The sequence below is a fragment of the Pituophis catenifer genome, unplaced genomic scaffold (genome assembly GCF_029215685.1).
Source record: "Pituophis catenifer annectens isolate HBS135680 unplaced genomic scaffold, rPitCat1.0.hap2 SCAF_2, whole genome shotgun sequence".
NCBI lineage: Eukaryota > Metazoa > Chordata > Lepidosauria > Squamata > Colubridae > Pituophis > Pituophis catenifer.
In genome coordinates this window covers 198,864,957-198,885,063 of record NW_027256882.1, presented here as the reverse complement: position 1 = coordinate 198,885,063, position 20,107 = coordinate 198,864,957, and the positions used below count along the sequence as shown (strand labels likewise).

At 35.5% G+C, this 20,107-nt stretch overlaps 1 protein-coding gene across 1 annotated transcript in view; it reads right to left on the bottom strand.

Annotated features, from left to right (window-relative positions):
• Nucleotides 1-19,850, bottom strand: part of PAX5 (paired box 5) — a 239,722-nt gene extending 219,872 nt beyond the window's left edge. The window contains exons 1-3 of the mRNA XM_070935434.1: nucleotides 19,808-19,850; nucleotides 12,493-12,658; nucleotides 7,024-7,221 (exon numbers count right to left, since the gene is read on the bottom strand). Of these exons, the coding sequence (XP_070791535.1) occupies nucleotides 7,024-7,221; nucleotides 12,493-12,658; nucleotides 19,808-19,850 (407 nt within the window). The remainder of the gene's footprint in view (nucleotides 1-7,023; nucleotides 7,222-12,492; nucleotides 12,659-19,807) is intronic.
• Nucleotides 19,851-20,107: the final 257 nt, after the last annotated feature.

Here is a 20,107-nt window from a genome sequence, read left to right as displayed (position 1 = left end):
ATATCATGAGTGTGTCATCAGCACTGATGATGTTACCTAATCTGAGTAATGAAACTTCTGCAAGAAAGCAACCAAGCTCAGAGAGAACCAAGGACCCTTCAGTGTTACATTTCTTTATTGAGATTTTAGCGGTACACAGTTTTTTACAGAATTCCTCACATTCACAAGCATACTTGGACACACCATCTTAATTTCAAACCATCTAGTTCTTCAATTCTTATGATTAAAAAAAACCCAGTCCTGCCACTAAATGACTTTATGGATATTCAGATTTGAAGGGGGGGTGGGGGAATTGATATATAGAGAATTTTCTGTGAGTGTTCAAAGGTACACAAAGCGAACTCACATCGAGTGAAAAGTGACTGGATAAATAAGCCTCTATAACAAGAAATGAAACACTGTGATCTTGTATAAGTCACTGATTTGCCTCTCATCACTCTCTTACCGTCTTCATGTCAGTCTACACATCCATGCCCAGAGAACAAAGAATAGTAAAGGCACTAAAGCTGGAAGGAAGCCATTTCATGGCCAGTTTCCAGACTGTAGTTTCCAACCACAATGTCTAGCTATCAAAGCCCATTGGTCCAAAACCAAACAACTGCATTATAGTTTGGATGGTATATGAATTGTCTGTGACATTTGTCCATTCACTTATGTCCCTCCACTTATCAAGTCAGAACTATAAAGCATTCAATCACTAGAGGTGATTTCAAGTTTAGTTGTCATCCAGAAAACATTTCTTTTCCTTTCCTCACTAGACCAAGAGTATAGGCAAAGGACGAGCTGTGCCAGCAATGTGTTTTATAACACATTGGAATAAAAACAGGACCCCTTGCTGTGAATACCCAGCTCAGAGGAAAGAATTAAAAGCCAATGAACTTACTTCCAACACTATGATTCCAGATACAGGTAGTCCTCAACTTACAACAGTTCATTTAGTGACTATTCAAAGTTATAACGGCACTGAAAAAAGTGATTTATGACCATTTTTCACACTTGCAACCTTTGCAGCATCCCCATGGTCACATGATTTATGTACAAATGTTTGACAATTGGCTCATATTTATGACAGTTGCAGTGTCCCAGGGTCATTTTGTTACCTTCGGACAAGCAAAGTCAATGGGAAAGCCAGATTCACTTAACAACTATGTTACTAATTTAACAACTGCAGTGATTCACTTAACAAATGCGGCAAGAAAAATCATAAAATGGGGCAAAACTCACTTAACAAATTTCTCACTTAGCAACATAACTTCTGGGGTCAATTGTAGTTTAACTGCCACATGATGTTTGAAATCAATATTAAGATTAGCTGCTAATGAACATAATTATCTTTACTTAGAGACCCTCTGGGCCTAAAATTTCTTATGAGCTATGGAAATTCTCTTCCCCAACATCTGACCCTGAAGAATCTTTTCTTTGTTGTTGATCCCTCACCTCTTTGTAGCAGATCTGTGGGAGGGAAAGCATTACAGAAAAATAATTGGTGAAAATCACTTTCCTCCCTTAGATATTTCATCAGCAGTGCTTCTCATGTACCTGGTTCCCAGACTCATGATATAATTAAAGATATATAATCCAACTGTATACAGTATTTACAGTATTTATAATTTGTAAACATGTGTGTGATGCCCTTTGTTCTTTGTACCTAGTTCTGAATGAGATTGCACTGTCCCAGATACTTAATCTCAACTTGTGACTCCTGCTCAAAGAGCAGGTTGCAGTCATGGCCAGGAAAGCCTTTTTGCCAGTTCATCTGGTGTACCAATTGCTTCTTTCCTGAATCAAGAGTTCCTGCACTCAGTCATTCAAATGCTGATCATCTCATACTTGGACTATTGCAATGCACTCTACAAAGGCTACCCTTGAAGAGTATTTGGAAGCTACAACTGGCGCAAAATGAAGCCACACAGACAGTTCTTGCTGATATTACACTGGTTGCCAGTTTGCTTCCCAATCCGAATTAAGGTTTGGGTTCTTACCTTTAAAGATTTTCACGGCATGGATCCAGGTTATCTGAGGTGCCATCTCACCCCGTGAGACTGGCCTACCCCATCTGTGCCAGCAGAAAGGCCATGCTGAAGATTTCATGAGTCAAGGAATTTTTGTGGGCATGGTCCAGGAAGAGTTTTTCTGCTGTGGCTCCTGTCCTCTGGAACATCATGTCCCCTGAGGTAAGATACACAGCTTTTGGTCTTTCAAAAGGAATCAAAGACCTGGATCTGCCAACTGGTCTGGGACGCCAATGGGCTTGTGTCATTCTGGAAGTGGTTAATGGACTAAGATAAAGCTCCACCTTTCCCTATATCATTCTTCCTCCCTTTCTTCCCATCTTTATTAATTTTAACTCAACTTTAGTGTTAATATTTATTGTTTTAATGTTTTAAATATTTTATCTTATTGTTTTTAATTGATTGTAAGCTGCCTAGAGTCACTTCTTGAATTGCCTCTAGGTGAGATGGAATTTAAGTTTAGTAAATAAGAAATAAGAAAAATAACAAGAAAGGCAAAAAAAAAAGTCTGAATAGTGGACGTAGCAGTATCTGGAGGCAGCTGAATAGAAAAGAAGGAATTGGAGAAGATAACAAGATACAAGTCCTGCAACTAAAAATAGAACAATTGTGGCAAAAGAAAGCAGAGGAAGTACCAATAGTCATAGGGGTCTTCAGTAGAACTCCAAATAGACTAGGGCCACACTTGAACACTGTCGGCATTGACAAAATCACCACCAGTCAATTGTAAAAGGCAGCTTTACTCCGAACAGCTTACATCCTGCAACAATATCTTTAAAGGTTCCCCTCGCACATATGTGCTAGTCATTCCCAACTCTAGGGGGCGGTGCTCATCTCCATCTCAAAGCCGAAGAGCCAGCGCTGTCCGAAGACGTCTCTGTGGTCATGTGGCCGGCATGACTAAACACCAAAGGTGCATGGAACGCTGTTACCTTCCCACCAAAGTGGTCCCTATTTTTCTACTTGCATTTTTTATGTGCTTTCGAACTGCTAGGTTGGCAGAAGCTGGGACAAGTAACAGGAGCTCACCCTGTAACGTGACACTAGGGCTTCAAACTGCTGAACTGCCGACCTTTTGATCTTTAACACTATCAAATATTTCAATCTTTAACACCATCAAATATCCACATCTGCCTATCCCAAGTCCTTCGGACAAACTCAATAGGTGGACAAAAATGCCGAAAACCAGTCTGAGCATCTGGCTAACTGTACCACAAACCAAAATAATAATAATAATAATAATAATAATAATAATAATAATAATAATAATAATAATAATAATAATAATAATGTGTATTCAGAGAACATGTCTGGAACAAAGTCCATTGCGCAAGCTAAGTAAATCCAGTTCTATAATTTGCCAGGATCATACAGCAACCATAACCATCAATTTGTATGCATCGATCTGTAATAAAACCATGTGTCTATAAAAAGAATAAATATTTATCTTTTTTTCATTGTCTTGTTATTTTATACTCCCCATTCAATGCCTATCACTTTTTTTTCTCCACATGACCAAGTTTTAGATTACAAAATATTTGGAGCAAGGATTTCTCTAATTCAAAAATAAAGACATCTTCAAATTGAACTCAATTCCTGGGGACAACATAGATTTATTCTATAAAAGGAAAAAAGAGTAGTGAAGGAGAAGAATATAAAAATCAATTACTTAAAGCACCTGGTGTAAATTAAAATTAAAATAAATTTTACATCAGCATGAGATCTTTATACACAAGAGAATGTATTTGTTGCTTAAAATGTTTTTGGTGAATGGCTTCCATAAAGGCCGGTAACAAAATAAAAAGCGTATATGATTTCTTTAAAATTAGCCTCATTGAACTCAGCAAAAAATTATCTGTAGTTATATATTGAATTCTAATCCAAGCTTCATAAAAGTGGCATGAATATTGCTGAACCCAGAGCTAGTTCCTTGATTTGTAGTAAGTGTAAGAAACAAACGTTATTTTAAGATAACACAAGCTGAGGTAACTTAATCAAAGGCCAAGAATATTTGAACTTCTTCCAGTTACAACATATTGATATTAATATGACTAAGCTAGCTTTAACTAATGAACATTTTTAATTAGATTGTAGGTCAAGCTATTAATTTACTTTTCAGTCTTACCCAAATATATCTTATGTTATTTGATTAGGTGATATAAAATTTCTTAAATAATTATATGTGTGATAGCAAGAATGTAGATTTATGCAGCTGGTCACTGCAGAACTATCACTTTGATCCACAATCCTATAATATTTATAGCAGAAAAGAAAGTAAAACTAATAACTGATTCAAAATTCATCAAAAGTGCAGATAACTAGAATATCTGTTTTAGCCTATGTGATTAATTATTGTGCTTTCACTTCATTTAGAAAAGAAATCAACTTTAATGTTTTAATAGCACTTCAAATAATCATTCCCCTCACAAAAAAGCTGGTAGCACATATTTTCCATTAAAATTAATGAAATATGTTAAATTGCAGGTAGACTTCTTAATTTTAATCCAAATTTAAGCCAATGTTCTTCATGTTATAAATATACATGAAGCTATGTAATTCAACTGCAAAATACTTAGTTATTTAAATACAATTTGACAATCCACTGAAAAACTGACATTCTTCATTTTTGTATACTGAACATTTTTCCTAGTCTCTGATGATTGTAAATATTTTACTATTAAAATGCTAAACATTTTCTGGCATTCCAAAAATGTTTGAATCCTTAAATAGAAATATAACATAATATGTAAAGCTTGATTTCATGTTGATTTGTACAGATGGAATTTTATTATTAGTTATATTGAAAATATAAACTTGAGATGAATAGAAATTAGTAGGGTTATGCAGTGATTCAGAAAAATCTGGAAAGAGACTTTGAACACAACTTGAGCAGTTGTAACTTTTCTTAGGACCAGGTAGCTGGCCTCTGCAGCAGTTTTAAATAGTTGCAAACAGCTACGATATATTCATTTCGAGAACATTCCAAGGCACCTTTCTGGAATCAAAGCTAAATCATGACAAAGTCATTTAATGTTATTGTTGTCTTTATATATAAATACATGACACTTATACATCATGTATGTCTTTGATTTACCAAACAATTTTATTTAATTTTAAATCGAATATATTCTCTGTACCAGCAAACACCAGATAGCATGCCTGAAAAGTCTGTATGATGGACATGATATTTAAAAGATTCTTTGGATGCATATTAAGGTTTTTTTTCTGGTCATAATAAAAGTGACCAGGATAAAGATACAAATTTATATTCTATTATATTTATTATATGTTTACCTTTTGCAAGATTCTGGGTTCCTGGGCTTAGGTTTTGAGTCTACAAATTAGATTTCTTGAAGTATTTGTATTATATCTGTATTGATATTTTTTTAAGAAAAAAATCTCAGCTGCCAATTGTCTATTTATTTTGCAGTTTCTGTTTTTCTTTTGCCTTTTTTAAAAATATTGTTAGCCACCCGGAGTCACTTCTTTGAGATGGGTAGCCATATAAATTGAACGAATACATATAAATAAATACATAAATGAGTTTGACTTATTCTATAACAACTCAGAACTACCTACAATATCTCAGGAAATTTGAGATGTAGTATCAAATTGCAAGAAACGCTAGCAAAACTAGCTTGAATTCCTATCAGGAATTTGAACTGTGCTGCATATCTTAATATAGAACACTTTTCTTAATAGTGTTAATGCTTCAGTAATTAATATAACAAACACACCAAATAATAAATTCGCAGTAATCTACTTCTGATCAAAATGTGAATTTAAATAGAACTTACAGAGGAAAAATAGATAGTGTATCATATCTAAATGATATTTCAACTCTTATGGAACATGTATCTGGGATGTGATGAATTCCTACTGTAGGCGCTAGGATGATAGGATGGGTATTTTAAATGTTGTAAGCCACACAAAGACACTTATGTGTGAGTTGGGTGGTTACATAAATTTGCTTACTAAATAATAAAATCAATGACCAACTCTCCTTGAAAAAGCAAAAAGTATACATATTTGTAAGCGTAACTGTTTTTGGCAACAGAGAAGCTCAAATCACCAAACCTCCATAATACACAGTTCTATTTTTATAGCATGTTTTATATTAGAATTGCAAACTATTTACCAAAATTTACCTAAAATCTGATAGATTTTGTCATGTTCTCGTCATATGCTAAATAATAATAAACTTCATAGATTCATTACACCAGTCAAGAAATTGAACTTACCAGTTCCAGCCTAGATTCTCCATCTTTGTTTGAATTGTCAGATAAATTATTGATTTCCTTTCAATACAGTGCTAATAAAGATGTAGGAAAATCTAGAATATCTGATCTTTCCCCTAGTTTATTTGTTCCTCATTTCTTAATTGTATTAAGTTTGGAGTAATTTCATTATATGACAAATAAATACTGTCATCTTCTCCTGAGAATTCAAATGTCAACGTGTCAGTCTATAGGAACACACACACAAAATCTGAAATCTAGGACAAATGTTGTAATACTTTTGTTAATCTTATATGTGTGCATATTTTTTTTTTAATTTGATTTATATGCCGCCCTTCTCTGGAGACTCAGGGCGGCTTACAATGCATTAAGCAATAGCCTTCATACTTTTGTATATTTATACAAAGTCAGCTTATTGCCCCCACAAACTGGGTCCTCAATTTACCTACCTTAGAAAGGATGGAAGGCTGAGACAACCTTGAGTCTGGGGAGATTCGAACTTGCAGTAATTGCAGGCAGCTGAATTTTAATAACAGGCTATTAGTCTGCTGCGCCACCAGCGTATAAGTATGCATTATTTCTACCATCCCATATTAGAGATTGTTTCTATTTGGCTCAGTGAAGCAAACTTAGATGAAAACTTAACTGACTGGTACATACGGATTTTGCAAAAAAACAGCCATGCAAATAGCCAAAATAATCCTGTGTCATTTTCAGATAATAACGAACACTGCCAAAAAGCAACTCTACTGTGCAGTCTAAAATAATCTTACCTGTTAATTGAACTAACGCTGGGCACTGTGTCATTATCGCACACTCTTTCTGCTAAAAGTCTGTCCCTGATCTCCCAAGCAAACATGGTGGGGTTTTGGCGTTTATATTCTGCAATTTTTTCTACTACTTTGGGCGTGGCAACCTTTGGCTTTGAACCTCCAATAACTCCAGGCTTAATGCTTCCAGTCTCGTAATACCTAGGGTAAAATGCAGAAAAGAAAAGCTTAGGTTTAGAAAGCATTTTAATTATAAGCTCTCCTCCCACCTCCAATAAATGATAAGAATTTAAGAATGGCACAAATTAGGTTTTAGCATTTTCAATAGGAATATATTAACATATCTTTACGATATTGCATCACTGATATTAATAATATATTCATTTCTTTTCTTAGATTTTTGACATTATATATTATTTAAAGGGAGTAACTACAATAATGTTGCATGCATTTTTTGCCAGCAAAAAAGAGTTAAAACATCATGCTTGAATTTAAAATTATCTCAAAATCTGTATCATTAATCTGCAACAAAATTAAATCATACCAGTATTTTGACGCTGCCGTATTTATAGGGAATTGTCAAAGACATGATATAGACATAAAGTGTTAAATTAGCATCATTTTAGAAAAGGAAGGAACTTAGTGACTATGGGATACTGCAATGGTCATCAATCACTTTTTTCAGGGCCGTTGTAAATTTGAACAGTCATTAAATGAACTATTGTAAGTCGAAGACTACCTACATACAATAGTGACTGAACTTCGGTATATACTTTGCTGAGGAATTTCCACATTTATTGTTAGAGATGAATCTCTCTCTCTCTTTTTTTTTCTTGGTACTCTCTATTTGTGGCCTAATAAATTGTTAATCAAAAAAGCAGAATACTGAAGTGAAATTCGACTACAGTCTTTCCTGAGTGGTCCCCTCCAAATATGTTGTATTTAATCCCTCATTCGGTTTGCCCTGCACATTGGGAATTGTGGAATTGAAATCCAACATATCTGGAGCTTATCTTTTGGGGAATAATTATCCAAAAAATGTAAGGTTTGCGCAGAATCCTAAGGAAAAGGTTCCCATCCAATATGTCTGCTAGCTTTTTAAAAAAAATGACCTGCTCTTCAGTTCCAGTTTGCACAAGCTGTTTATTGGTGAAAATATGTCTAAATCTTTACATTCTGAGTGGCAGAGCCCCAATTATGGAATTTTCTCCCAAAGACTGCTCAGATGATCCTTGTGCTGCCTTCTTTCAGAAGATGAATCTCGTGACTCTTTTTCACCTGGGTATTCCTGGGTAACAACTTATTGAAAGCCAGTCTTCTTCTGGGTTAACTGCTACTTTGTTTTTATTAATAAACTTTATTTAATGTATTTATTGTTAGAAGAAACACTTCCCAATTGCAGGCTTCTGTTTTGTGAAATAGGAGGTTTAACTGGCCAACCTTTTATTAGCCTTCCAAAAATTGGCGCAAATGGCTCTCTTCCAGAGGGCTTTTAAATAATTAATTAAAATTGCTGCATTAAAATATTAAGTGTAATTCAAAAACTGTTTTAATTTAAATTAATGATAATCCTTTTTATGCTTTTATTATTTTAGTTTATATGATTATGGTAAGGATACTTTTAGTTCTGTAAATTGCCAGGATTAAATGGTTTCAAAATCTAATAAATAAACCAATATTGTGGGTTTTATTATGATGGATTTACTTAAATCTGTTTGCATGATATTGTTGTGAATTGCACTAAGATCCTCTGGCAGGAAGAATGGTATAGAAATAGAATAATAAATAAAATAAAATAACACCTCTGGTCCAAATTTAATTGTAACTTTCTTATATATGCAATAATTATCATAGAATAAGTAACAATGTGTTTATACCTAACAATTATTCATTTATTAATTCAATTAATCAATTTTTAGGGCCACTCAATCGCCAAGAGACTCAAGACAGCCCTTTAATAAGAAATAAGAACATTTAGGTGCCTTCAGAGAATAATTTTCCTGCTTTGATCACATTATCTAACTTTAATGTAGTTAATCTAAAAAAAGTTCATTTTAAATCAATGTATTCTCTTCAAACCCAATAGAAATCAACCAGATTTAATGCAGACATTTTTCATGTCACTCCAAATTTATGAAATGGAACTTTTAACATATAAAATGCTTAATTTCCTGCCTTAGGCTTTGCTGATTAATAATTTATTGTTGTATTTCAGTTTTGGTCAGTTATGAAAATTCTGGAAGCACTTGACACCAAAATTTAAGAGCTAGGTACCATTTCAGAATGATTAGACACTACCTTTTAAGGTATCTCAGAATTATTAAATTATATTCCCACTCTTAGGGTGCTAAAAGTGAGAAAAATGGCTTGCCAAAAGAAAGTGTGGCAGTAGTGAGTTAAATCAAAGATGTAAGGCGTCTTAACTGGTCTGACATGTTGTTACCTGGGGATACAGCAAGTAGCATCACCCATTCAGGAAAACAAGGTATATCATAACCGAAGTCAGTCAAATTGCCAGCATGAGGCAGAAAATCCAAAAATATCTTTCCCCAACACCACCAGTAAAAATACAATAATAGCAGATTAATAACAATTGACCCTCTTTGTAATACTTGACATTTGGCCCTTAAATTGGCTGTTTTAATGAGCTCAATGGCAGGCAATGGCCCTATTTAAACCATTAGCCAGTGCTAATGAAAAGAAGACAGTTTGGACCTGGTTTGAGATCAGTCAGTAAAATGCCTTGCTTTTTTTTTAAAAAAAAAGTTAAGTAAATAAGATCTGATCATTGGGATTTGATTTTTTTTATCCTAATGTTATCACCCCAGTTTTGCCTTGGAGCAAGTAATGACTAATATTTACTTTGTGTCATGACCAAACACAACAATACAAACTGAATTATTTTACAAATTAATATACAGTTGAAGAAAGCTATAGCTTTCCAAACCTGGCTTGACCAAAAAAGCCACAAAACTGGCTCACATTCAAATTGTAGTTACTTCTGGAATTCATCATGCTGTCCATTTACACATACCTCTAGTAATGATATTCTCAAGCACTATTGGCCGCAGATTCATAACTCCTATCAAATTATTGTTATATATTTTGTATTTCCAACTATTTCTTTTGCCCCATGGTTAAACTTTAAACATGGTTGTAAATTAAGAAATACTGATTCCCAAGATGGAATGAAACTTCATATATGTCTGGCTTCTCTTATTTTTTTAGATACACACAAAGAGAAGAAAAGAGTGTTCTCCAATTACACTGACATTTTATGAACTGTAATTATTACTTATGAAAATAATGAGCTATGAAATTTCAATTTATTATTGACAACTTAAGTGACAAAGCTCCAGAACTTGATTCTTAATTCCATAATAATGCAAATACCCCTAAAGACAAAATCTATTCTGAAACATTAAAACTGTTACGTGTTCTTTCTGACCTGTTTACTTGTTTCAGTCATTGATACTAATAAAAATGATTATCTAGTCTTCCGAGAGAATTGAAGAAGGGAAAATAAAGCAGGATAGCATAAAACCAACATCTGCCATTAAGAAATAGGACTTAACATTCCAGAAATATTAACGTTCTGGTCTAATATAAAAAATAAAATATATGAAAATGTGTAATTGTATAATACTGTTGACTTTTATTTTTCCTTGCATTTACTAGCTTGCCTCTTTTAAGAAATATACATTGCATTACAACTTCTAACACTTCAGTCTTAAGGCTATTTATTGAAAAGTAGTCCTGATAAAGTCAGCAGAATATTTCCAGAATAAGTTATCTTTTAGAATTCAATATTAGATCACACACACACACATACACACACACACGAAGTCATATTTCTCCATATATAAACCTACAACTGTGTTTCATTCTCTTATTTATACTTGTATCAAATAATTGTAAAGAAAAATATCCATTTTTTAATATTTGTTGACCTCCCATATGTCTTCTGTTGACCGACAGCCAACACGAAGTATAGAGATAAATCAGATTCATAGCTATATTTAAGATGTTAAACATCATGTTTTAATAACAGTGGGAAAGCTTTGCACTCACAATTAAGAAACTTACATAATTAGATTAAAGAATAAGTTTTTAATGGGTTATAATTTACCAAAGTATTTAAAATAAAAGTTCTGCTCAAGTTCATTAGAAATTGTACTTTTGGTTTACAGTACTAGATCCAGACCTTCACACCTGTGTGCTATGACTAGCTAGCAAAGAAGAAGTGATAAAAGTGATTTTAAAAATGTCATATAGGAAAAGTATATAAAAAATAACAGTTTTGTCTTGTACATAGGTAGTAAAATTTAATCAAATCTATTATGTTCATTTTTGTCATCATTCCAAGTAGGTTCGTGCAAGATTGTTACATAGATGACCAAATATTGACTTTTTTTAACTTTTGCAAATTTCCAAACCTATCTATTCAGGTGAGGGGAAACAATATATCCATAACACCTAAAACACTGATAAATTTTAGAATGAAATATTTTTATTTAGGCAAAAATATTGCTAATGTATTGGAAATCAATGTGGTACATCTACAAACTACCCTTGGTGAGAACAATTAACTAATTAGTTCTAATTTATTTTTCCCTTATATAAATTTAATGTGTATGTCCAATCTTATTAAATCAAGAAAAAACTTACTGGAGCATTATATTGATGTTCAAAATCATGATGCTGTCTCAGACATACCATTTCTCAATCTATATTTATATTATTGGAAATTATTCTCTTTGTTTTTTTAAAATAAATGTTACTGTTGTTGCATTGCTTAGATCAGAACAATAAAACTGAAGTATCATTAATACTATTACATTATTTGTATATTCAATTTGTCCTTATTTCCAATTTAATTCCATTGCAAAATAAAATACTCATTTTTATATATATAATTACAAAAAGGAATTTTTGTAGGAAGGATAGTAAAACTATCCATTTAATAGGCAAAACCAGGGCTTGACTTCTCAAAATTAGAAATTGTTTTGTTCAGAAAGTCTTATAACCAAGAAAATTATTTGAACTGCAGTGTAAAACCTCGGTCAAATGTACATTTAAATATTAAAGCCAGAAGTTCATGGAGTTCAGTTCATTTACTTGAAAGTAGACTCAAAGAGGCCAGTAGAATTATTGCTAAATTAGCACACTAAATTAGCACGGATTGGATTGCAGAAAGAAAACAAGTTTTCCTTTCACTTAGCAGTAACTTCCGGCAATTTTTCAGGTGAGTTCAGAGATTCAGTGGGAAGTTTATGGTACATGTTACCGAAATCACAAATTCAAGAAGATAAATAAAGCATTTTCCAGCCACAATTTTCAACTATTCTTATTATTGGCTTAGTCACCTTTCTGCTAGCTGAACTGTTTCTTAGAATAACTCCAACACACAAACACCATGCATTATTTTTCTTTTTTTCGGAATTGGTCTGATTCACTTTGATCTGCTTTTACCTGCCAAGAATTTTGCTGACGCAGCCATGGCTGACTCGCAATTGCCTGGAGATGTCACAAGGTCGGACACCTTGATGGGCAAGTTCCACAATCCTTTGGCGAACAACATCAGGCAGCGGCCGACCATTCACAAAAACACCCCCTAATTGATTCACTCCTCCATGTCCTGAAAGATATGGGGGGAAATAAACAAAAAACAAGCAGAGAAAAAAATACATCTTTGTGACTGTTTAGAAAATGCTTTAAAAGGCTTCCTGCAGCTATGGCTTCCCCTCTACCATTAAGCAATGAATAACTTCTTCATAAGAGTTTGGACATTTCTGAAATGCTAGTTATGGTTTATTTGCTCAGAGGAGGACGAACAATGTTATTTACTAAAACCTAATTTGACACTGATAGCAATTTTACACTTGTGTAACTCTAATTACTTCAATAATTACCCAAGATTATGTGGCATGAGATTCAGGCCTCCAATTTGAAAAAAAAAAAACTCTTAAAAGTTATTTTTAGGCCAGTCCGCAACTCATCTGGCACCAAAAAATTATGAATGATAGCTATCAAATTTAAGGTGTAAATCTGAAGCTAAAATTCCTAACATGCTTGTTTTAATACCATTAAATTCAATCAGATTTACTTGCATGTAAATATATTTACAGTAAGTGTGCCAGTCTAACTTTGATGGTAAATAAAGCCAACCCATGTTCATCTCTGGAGGAAATAGGGCCAAATTTAAAAAGGTGGCTCCATTGATGGGACTTCCAAAAGTATTCTGTTTTTCTTTCAATATCATAGCTCAGTTATTAATGCCTTATATAAATGACTCTGTGTGTGTAATAACTTCAGATTTACATATTTTACAATGCCTATGAAAATATTAGGGCACTATATTGCGTGGCTCAGCGAGACAAGGTTATTTTTTTCCTTATATATACATTTTCACTATTTTTTTTAATAAGTTGAAACATCTGGTGTAAAATAGTTTCCAACTAGATAAATAGTAGCTAACTGGATAAAACCAATAAGCATGAAATACAGTGCCATGGAATAGTGAGAAAATATAATTAACTCTGAAATTGTTCATCAGACAAACTATAATAAAGTAGTAGCAATGTTGAACACAAATAATTGCAAGAGCCAGCATTATTGGCAAAACTGAATAAAGTAATTTCTCTATTTACAGAAGGCTTGAACGGAACACAATCTACTAACTCGGCATTAAATAAAAATCTAGTTAACTATATCATCCATGTTTATTAAGACCAACAATGTTACTATTGATAAACTTGACACGGTCTGCATATATCTTCCAAAACTGATATATAGTGAAAGTCCATTATATATGCAGAATTAACTGAAAAATGGTGTTTTGCCCCAGAACTGAAGTTTAGCTAGTTTTATGTTTATTGTTTTGTTTGAATTACTAATATTTTATTCGACCTTTAGAACATTGTCTAAGGAAAGAAGTAAAGAAAGGGTAAACCAAAATTAAAAGTATACTTTAGCAGATTGTTAAAAGAATAGAATGTTCAGGCATTGTTTTTACTATCATTAACTATGACTCTGATAATTATTGTTCAGTGTCTTAACTGCACAGTTTAAAAAGTCCCTCAAAATTACAATGTCTTTGCAAAGGGATAGCAAATTTCAGCTCATAAAAAATGTAATCTATAAGTATAACCTTTATAGATTTACAAACTTAAATAGAATTCCAGCAATTTGAAAAGAAATCTAATTCATCAGTTAATATGCACTGTATATTATTCTGATCTGGAAGTGTGCATTAAGTTACAGTTTCTTCCGTGAAACAGTTCACTGTCAAGGGAATAACCTAGAGTTAGTGAAACTGAGTCTCTTGGACTAGTTAAACAAGGCAAGATAGTAAACACTGTAGCTTTCCAAAGCTAACAGACTTGCAGCCAATAATATGTTGTATTATTGCTGCAATGTATCAAAAATATTTTTAAATATAAGGGTAAACAGGATAGGAAGTGGAAGAAGGGGGACAGAAAGAGAGAAGCATAAAAACAGAAAGAAAATCCATTATATCTTGAGGTAGAACTTCCATTAAGGCTAGGGAATGCTTTAATTCCACAATAATTGCAGTTCCTCTATACAGTTTAGTCAGATCTGTTAATAAAAGATAGCAAACAGCTGCTGAACCCCTTAAAACTGAGCCAGTATTTGTGGGGTTTAAGCAGTTTAATATATTGTACAGAACTGTAGCCTAACTGAATAAATCTGCAAGGCTCTATCTATGCTGCAATTTGCAGAAGCAAGTGTAAAAATTGCATTTCCAGAATTGCATATATTAACTTTATGGAAAAATAAGAAAATAAACTAGAGAGCACAAGTGATAGTCAAATCAATGACCAAGTCTAAAAAAGCTGACATTCATACTTGATGTGTGTGGTGTGTGTATATCAGAAGGATTGTTACTCTACCTTCCCAAACTCAGTCTGGTTCCAATAATCTAGGGAAGGAGGGAGGGAGGGAGGGAGGGAGGGAGGGAGGAAGGAAGGAAGGGAGGAAGGAAGGAAGGAAGGAAGGAAGGAAGGAAGGAAGGAAGGAAGGAAGGAAGGAAGGAAGGAAGGAAGGAAGGAACAAGAGAGCGGAAAAGGATGCCAAGGAAATAAAACAATACAAAAATATTATTGTCAGAGCTTCCTCTATTTTTTCCCATGGGCTGAATTTGTAGTTTCTCTCTGACATTAAATGATAAAAATGCAAGTAGTGGTAAAAAATATTTGCGAACAAGCACAGGTAGATATGCCCTTCCAGAATTTGTGTGACTGTGAGCTCCAGATTTACAATGCTCATCTTTTTGCTGGAGAAGTATTTGGGATGGCAAGGGAATTACTAGTTCCAATAAGAAGAAACTCCCATCATCAGTGGGAGTTTTCCCTGTAACCTTTCTCTGTTATCACACAAAGATTCTCTCTTAGCAAAGAGAGGTCTTCAGTATTTAAAAGTAACACAGGAACAATGAGTGTTACTAGAAAGAGTGGGGAGAAAGATTCGATAGGCCAAACCTTCCTTGCTTTTAAGGAAATAACCCAGCACATAAGAAATAAGGCTAGAAGCACATGAGATGGGGGTGGGGGGTGGAATATAGTTTATATTTCAACATGCAAGATAATCCAGTCCAGCTCAGCTGCATACAATGAAAATAGTTTCACTTCTATGAACAATTGATTTGTCCCAGAGAGAAAATCAGCTAGAATGCTTGCAAATTTTCAGGAAAAAATTAGCTGCTCCAAATACTTCCACAAAAGAGTCTGTGGGGCATGTGCATTGCACAAGTGCTGCAGTGTGCCGTGTGTGTGTGTGTGTGTGTGTGTGTGTGTGTGTGTGTGTGTGTGTGATTGTTTTTCAGGGTGTTAGATGTCATGTAACATGCTGGTGGTAGACAGGAATTTGTGTTGGTTTTTAAAGTGCTTAAAAGTGTGTAAAATTGCCTAATGCTCACATTATATATATATATATATATATATATATATATATATATATATATATATGTATATATATATGTATATATCTAAATATATTGATATGAATATATAGACAGTCATCTCTAAGATTAATCTTTGTAATGTTTGTGCATCTTTGGATCATTAGATTGTTAGATAAATAATCTCCAAGACCCCAAGAAAAAGATCACTACAGAGGCATTAAAGAGGCCAGTTAATCTTTGAGCCTTAAATTGTTTGAATACACATATATAAAAATGCTGATGTCCCTCTTGAAGTGTGAATAAAAACTGGAATGCATGTTTGTGAATGAGTGAAAAATGAGCATATGTATTGTTCTGACACACTTCCATACCTTAACTCTTAATACTCTTCCGCCTGTCTAATCCAGTTTAGAGAGGAAATTTTAGACATTTTGATCACCTGCAGAGTATTATCTGAAGTTCATCCTCAAGACTTTCCTGCTGTTATAAAGTTCAGCTGACTCAGCACATAATAGCAAACAAACAGCTTGATCCCTCTACAGTAAAATGCCAAATAATTTTCAATTTCTCCCTGCATTTTGGTTTTCCATTTGATAGGTGATAAGTGGCATTTGATAGGTGAGCTGAAATCTGAAAGCTCAAAGGTGATCAGTATGGATCTAACAGAGAATCTGGTTTGGAAACTCAACAATTCTTTGCATTTTGAGCAAAGCATCACAAGGTAAGTCAACCGCAACCAAAATAAGCATTTTGCTTCGATCTCATTTTTTTCCCCAAGTATGCTTTTTCACAAACAAATCGTCGGCACATCAGAAAAGAGTGCACTCAAAAGAATAAAAGTTGATGAAAGGATAGCCACGAGAGGAAACTGGCCTTAACAGAGGAAGGAAGGAGGCTCTTGGAGAGTTTGTTAAAAGAGGTTTAAGACTTGTCTTCCCCATTGCTGATAACCGCCTAGCTCTACCCTGATAACTGGGGGGGGGGGGATGAGGGGGGAGAAATATGTCGGTTCCAGCTAATTCTTCAAGTAACTCCGATGTGCAAAACACGGCTTTCTTCATAGAGCAAATCGAGGCATTATGCCGAAAAGATCCATAAGAGGGGGAAACGGACAGCGGATGGACGCCCCAAGAACCTCGCCTAAGATTCTTCTTCTGTGGACAAGATGTTGCTAAAATGGAAACATTTCTCCAGACCGTTTGCTCTGATGCTTCTGATGATAAGAAGAAGAAAAAACGTAGGTTTGCTTTCCCCGCAAAATCGAACGGGTACCGCGGTTGCCTCTGCCTTAACTCGGACCGGGAACGAGAATTTTGGGTTCCCCCCCCCCCCCCCGAAGATTGCCGGGAGCTTTTTTTTTGCGCGTGACATTTAAAGCGGGGCGTGTGCGAGCTTTCTTTACAAGCAGTTCGCCCTTGTTTAAAAGGGCTCAGGTCAAAAGCTCTCTTCGCTTCGAGGGAGTTGTTTAGGAGACAGGCGAAAGGAAGGCCAAACCTTTATCAAGAAGAGGAAGACTAAGATGGGTTTTAAAATCAGCCTTTTTCTGCAGTAAATTATTTCCTTTAGAGAAAGGGTTAGTTTGTCTAGGGCGTTACAGAGAAGTTTCAGCGCCTATTATTTTTAGGTGTTTTCTGACAAGGAATGGGACGTGGCAATGCTGTAGAGTAAATGGCTACATGCCACGTTTTCATCCTGTACCTGCCACTTTTGGAAAAAACAACTTGCTATTTCTCCCCTACACCCAGAGAGAGAGAGAGAGAGAGAGAGAGGAAGGAGATATTTAAATAACTACCACCAATGCATTGGGGTCGGGGAGGGAGGGAGGGCGAGAGAAATATAAAACTCAGTTTGGATTGGACGCTCTTTCCCCATCTCCCCCCCCCCCCGGAATTGACACGCACACTTTTTCCGGTTTGTTTTTGTTGTCCTTACATTCCTCCAGAAGATATCGATTTATCATTGTTTAGGTTAATGGAGGATCCTTTCCCCGCAGCTTCCGCACTCAGCCTCTCTTCAAATTAACACAAAGGAATTTCCAGTGGGGAGGGAACGGCAGGCAGTGGGAACATTTCTGGCCCCATATTTTAAATATGAAAATGTTATTTCCCAACAGTAAGATGCCTCTCATAAAATCCCCAAATCCTTTTTGGTTCTGTTTGGTTTCGGATAAGCATTTCCTACAAATTTCAAATTCAGATACTGCCACCCAAGTAGTACCTTTCCTCTGAAGGTGAATTTATGGAATGTACTTGCCAACAGTTTCACATCTGAGTTCTCTATCTTGTGCTTACTCTGTGTATCCAATGGGGAAGCATGAAATGGTTTCGTGGAGCAAACGATTAGGTAGATAAATAGATAACACAAAAGAACATTTGTCTTCCTTAAAAGCCTGCTATACATAAGAGAAATGTGTTTGGTTCTCTCCTAGGTTTCCTTGAAATCTCTGGATCTAATCCAGCGTTTAACTCACCGTGAGAGACGGTGTCATTTCTCATAACCCTGTGTTAATGAAAAATCTCCTCCAATCCTCTCAGGCACAGCAAATCCCAAGCAAATATATTATCCATGGCTGCAAACTTAAAACAGCCGAGTCCAAACATATAAGGCTATTTTTAAACACGCCATTACGACTAATTTGTTGTTGCCTTGAGAAGGAGAAGAAGCAGCTTCAGCAGCTCCCATCGCCTTAGAACCCATGCTCAGGAAACATCAACAGCTTACACACTTTTTTGGTTTAAGTGCTTGATATATATTCAGGACTACTTCAGAGATTTCTTAGAAGGGCATTCAACTCAGCTGGACTGCGGAAATCCTATCTACTAGCATTAATTTCAAATATTTTTCCATTATATCCATATAGGCGGACTAATTAGGATATTTAGGATATATTTATTCCAGCTGGGTGACTTGAACTTTGTAAGAGGGCCAGAGCAGCAGCGGGGTAGACACAAAGAATCAAAATGTATGGAAGGGAAATAAAAATACGTTGAATGAGAGGAGAAAGAAAATGCAGGATTTAGGGAAGGCTCCTGCATTTGTTCAAATAGTACTAAGTAGGTAGCTGTATAAATGTAGGTTGGTTTGAAATCAGTGCGACTTACTTGCCGGCAGATATCTTTAACCGACAGCGCCTGTAAGATAACTGGGTCCCTTTTTGTTCTTGCCCCGGACCTTTTTTTTTTTGCTCTAATAATAATTAATCTGGGCTGGAGATATTTTTTAAGGCCGCCAGGTCCTAGAACCCGCGAATGAGTTCTTTAAAAATTAAATCAATGTAAACCCACTCTGGTCGAAGAGCCCCAGATGAGTGGAGGAGGAGTTACAGCGCACACGTTTAGTTTAAACCCTCCCATGGAAATCAACTGAGAGCTTCGCAATCTTTTTCCCTTCGACCGGATCGTGTCCTCAATAACGCTGCATTAACTTAAAGGGCAGCCCGTGTATCGTGGTTTACACGGGGAGGGAGTGAGCGGGACGTTTTAGTTTTGGGCTTGGTGTAATTCGGGTTGGTTTTAAACTCCTTCGAAATCGCCAGGGGAATAATAAGACGTAAATTGGAGGAGGTTGAGAGCTGATAGCGCGGCCGGCTCCAGCTTCCTGAGCTGGCTCGGAGAAGGCTATCGGATGCCGCTGTGCCTCTCTCCAGTGATGCCCAAAGGTGTCTCAGCTCCAGCAGTCTTCCCTCCTCCCTCTCTTCTCCCTCCCTCCCGCTCTCTCTCTCTCTTTCTCTCTCTCCCTCCCATTTCAATAAACAAACACTCCAGGCTGCTGGGGGAGAGCGACGGAGACAAGGCGGCCAGCTTGGTGCCGAAAGGCAGGGGGGGGGGGGAAACAAAAAACACGGAACCAGCCGCCTCTACTTACTATGCATCGCTGCAAACGGGTCGTGCTTACAGTGTATCTCCATCTGGGCTGGCGATCCAGGCTGCTCGAGGCAAGCAGAGCCGGGGGAAAAAATTGTTTTCGCTTTCAGAGCAGCTTAAGTTACACTCCTTAGGACCACTTTGCGTTGCCCGGGGATTGGGCGCTTTATTTACAAGTGTTGCTTGCAATAATTTTGTTTCTTAAAAAAGAAAAAAGATAAACAAAAAAAAGAAAAAAGAAAGAAAGAAAATCCCGAAAGACACGGTGGGACTTCAGAGGCAAGATCTCTCTCTCTCTCCA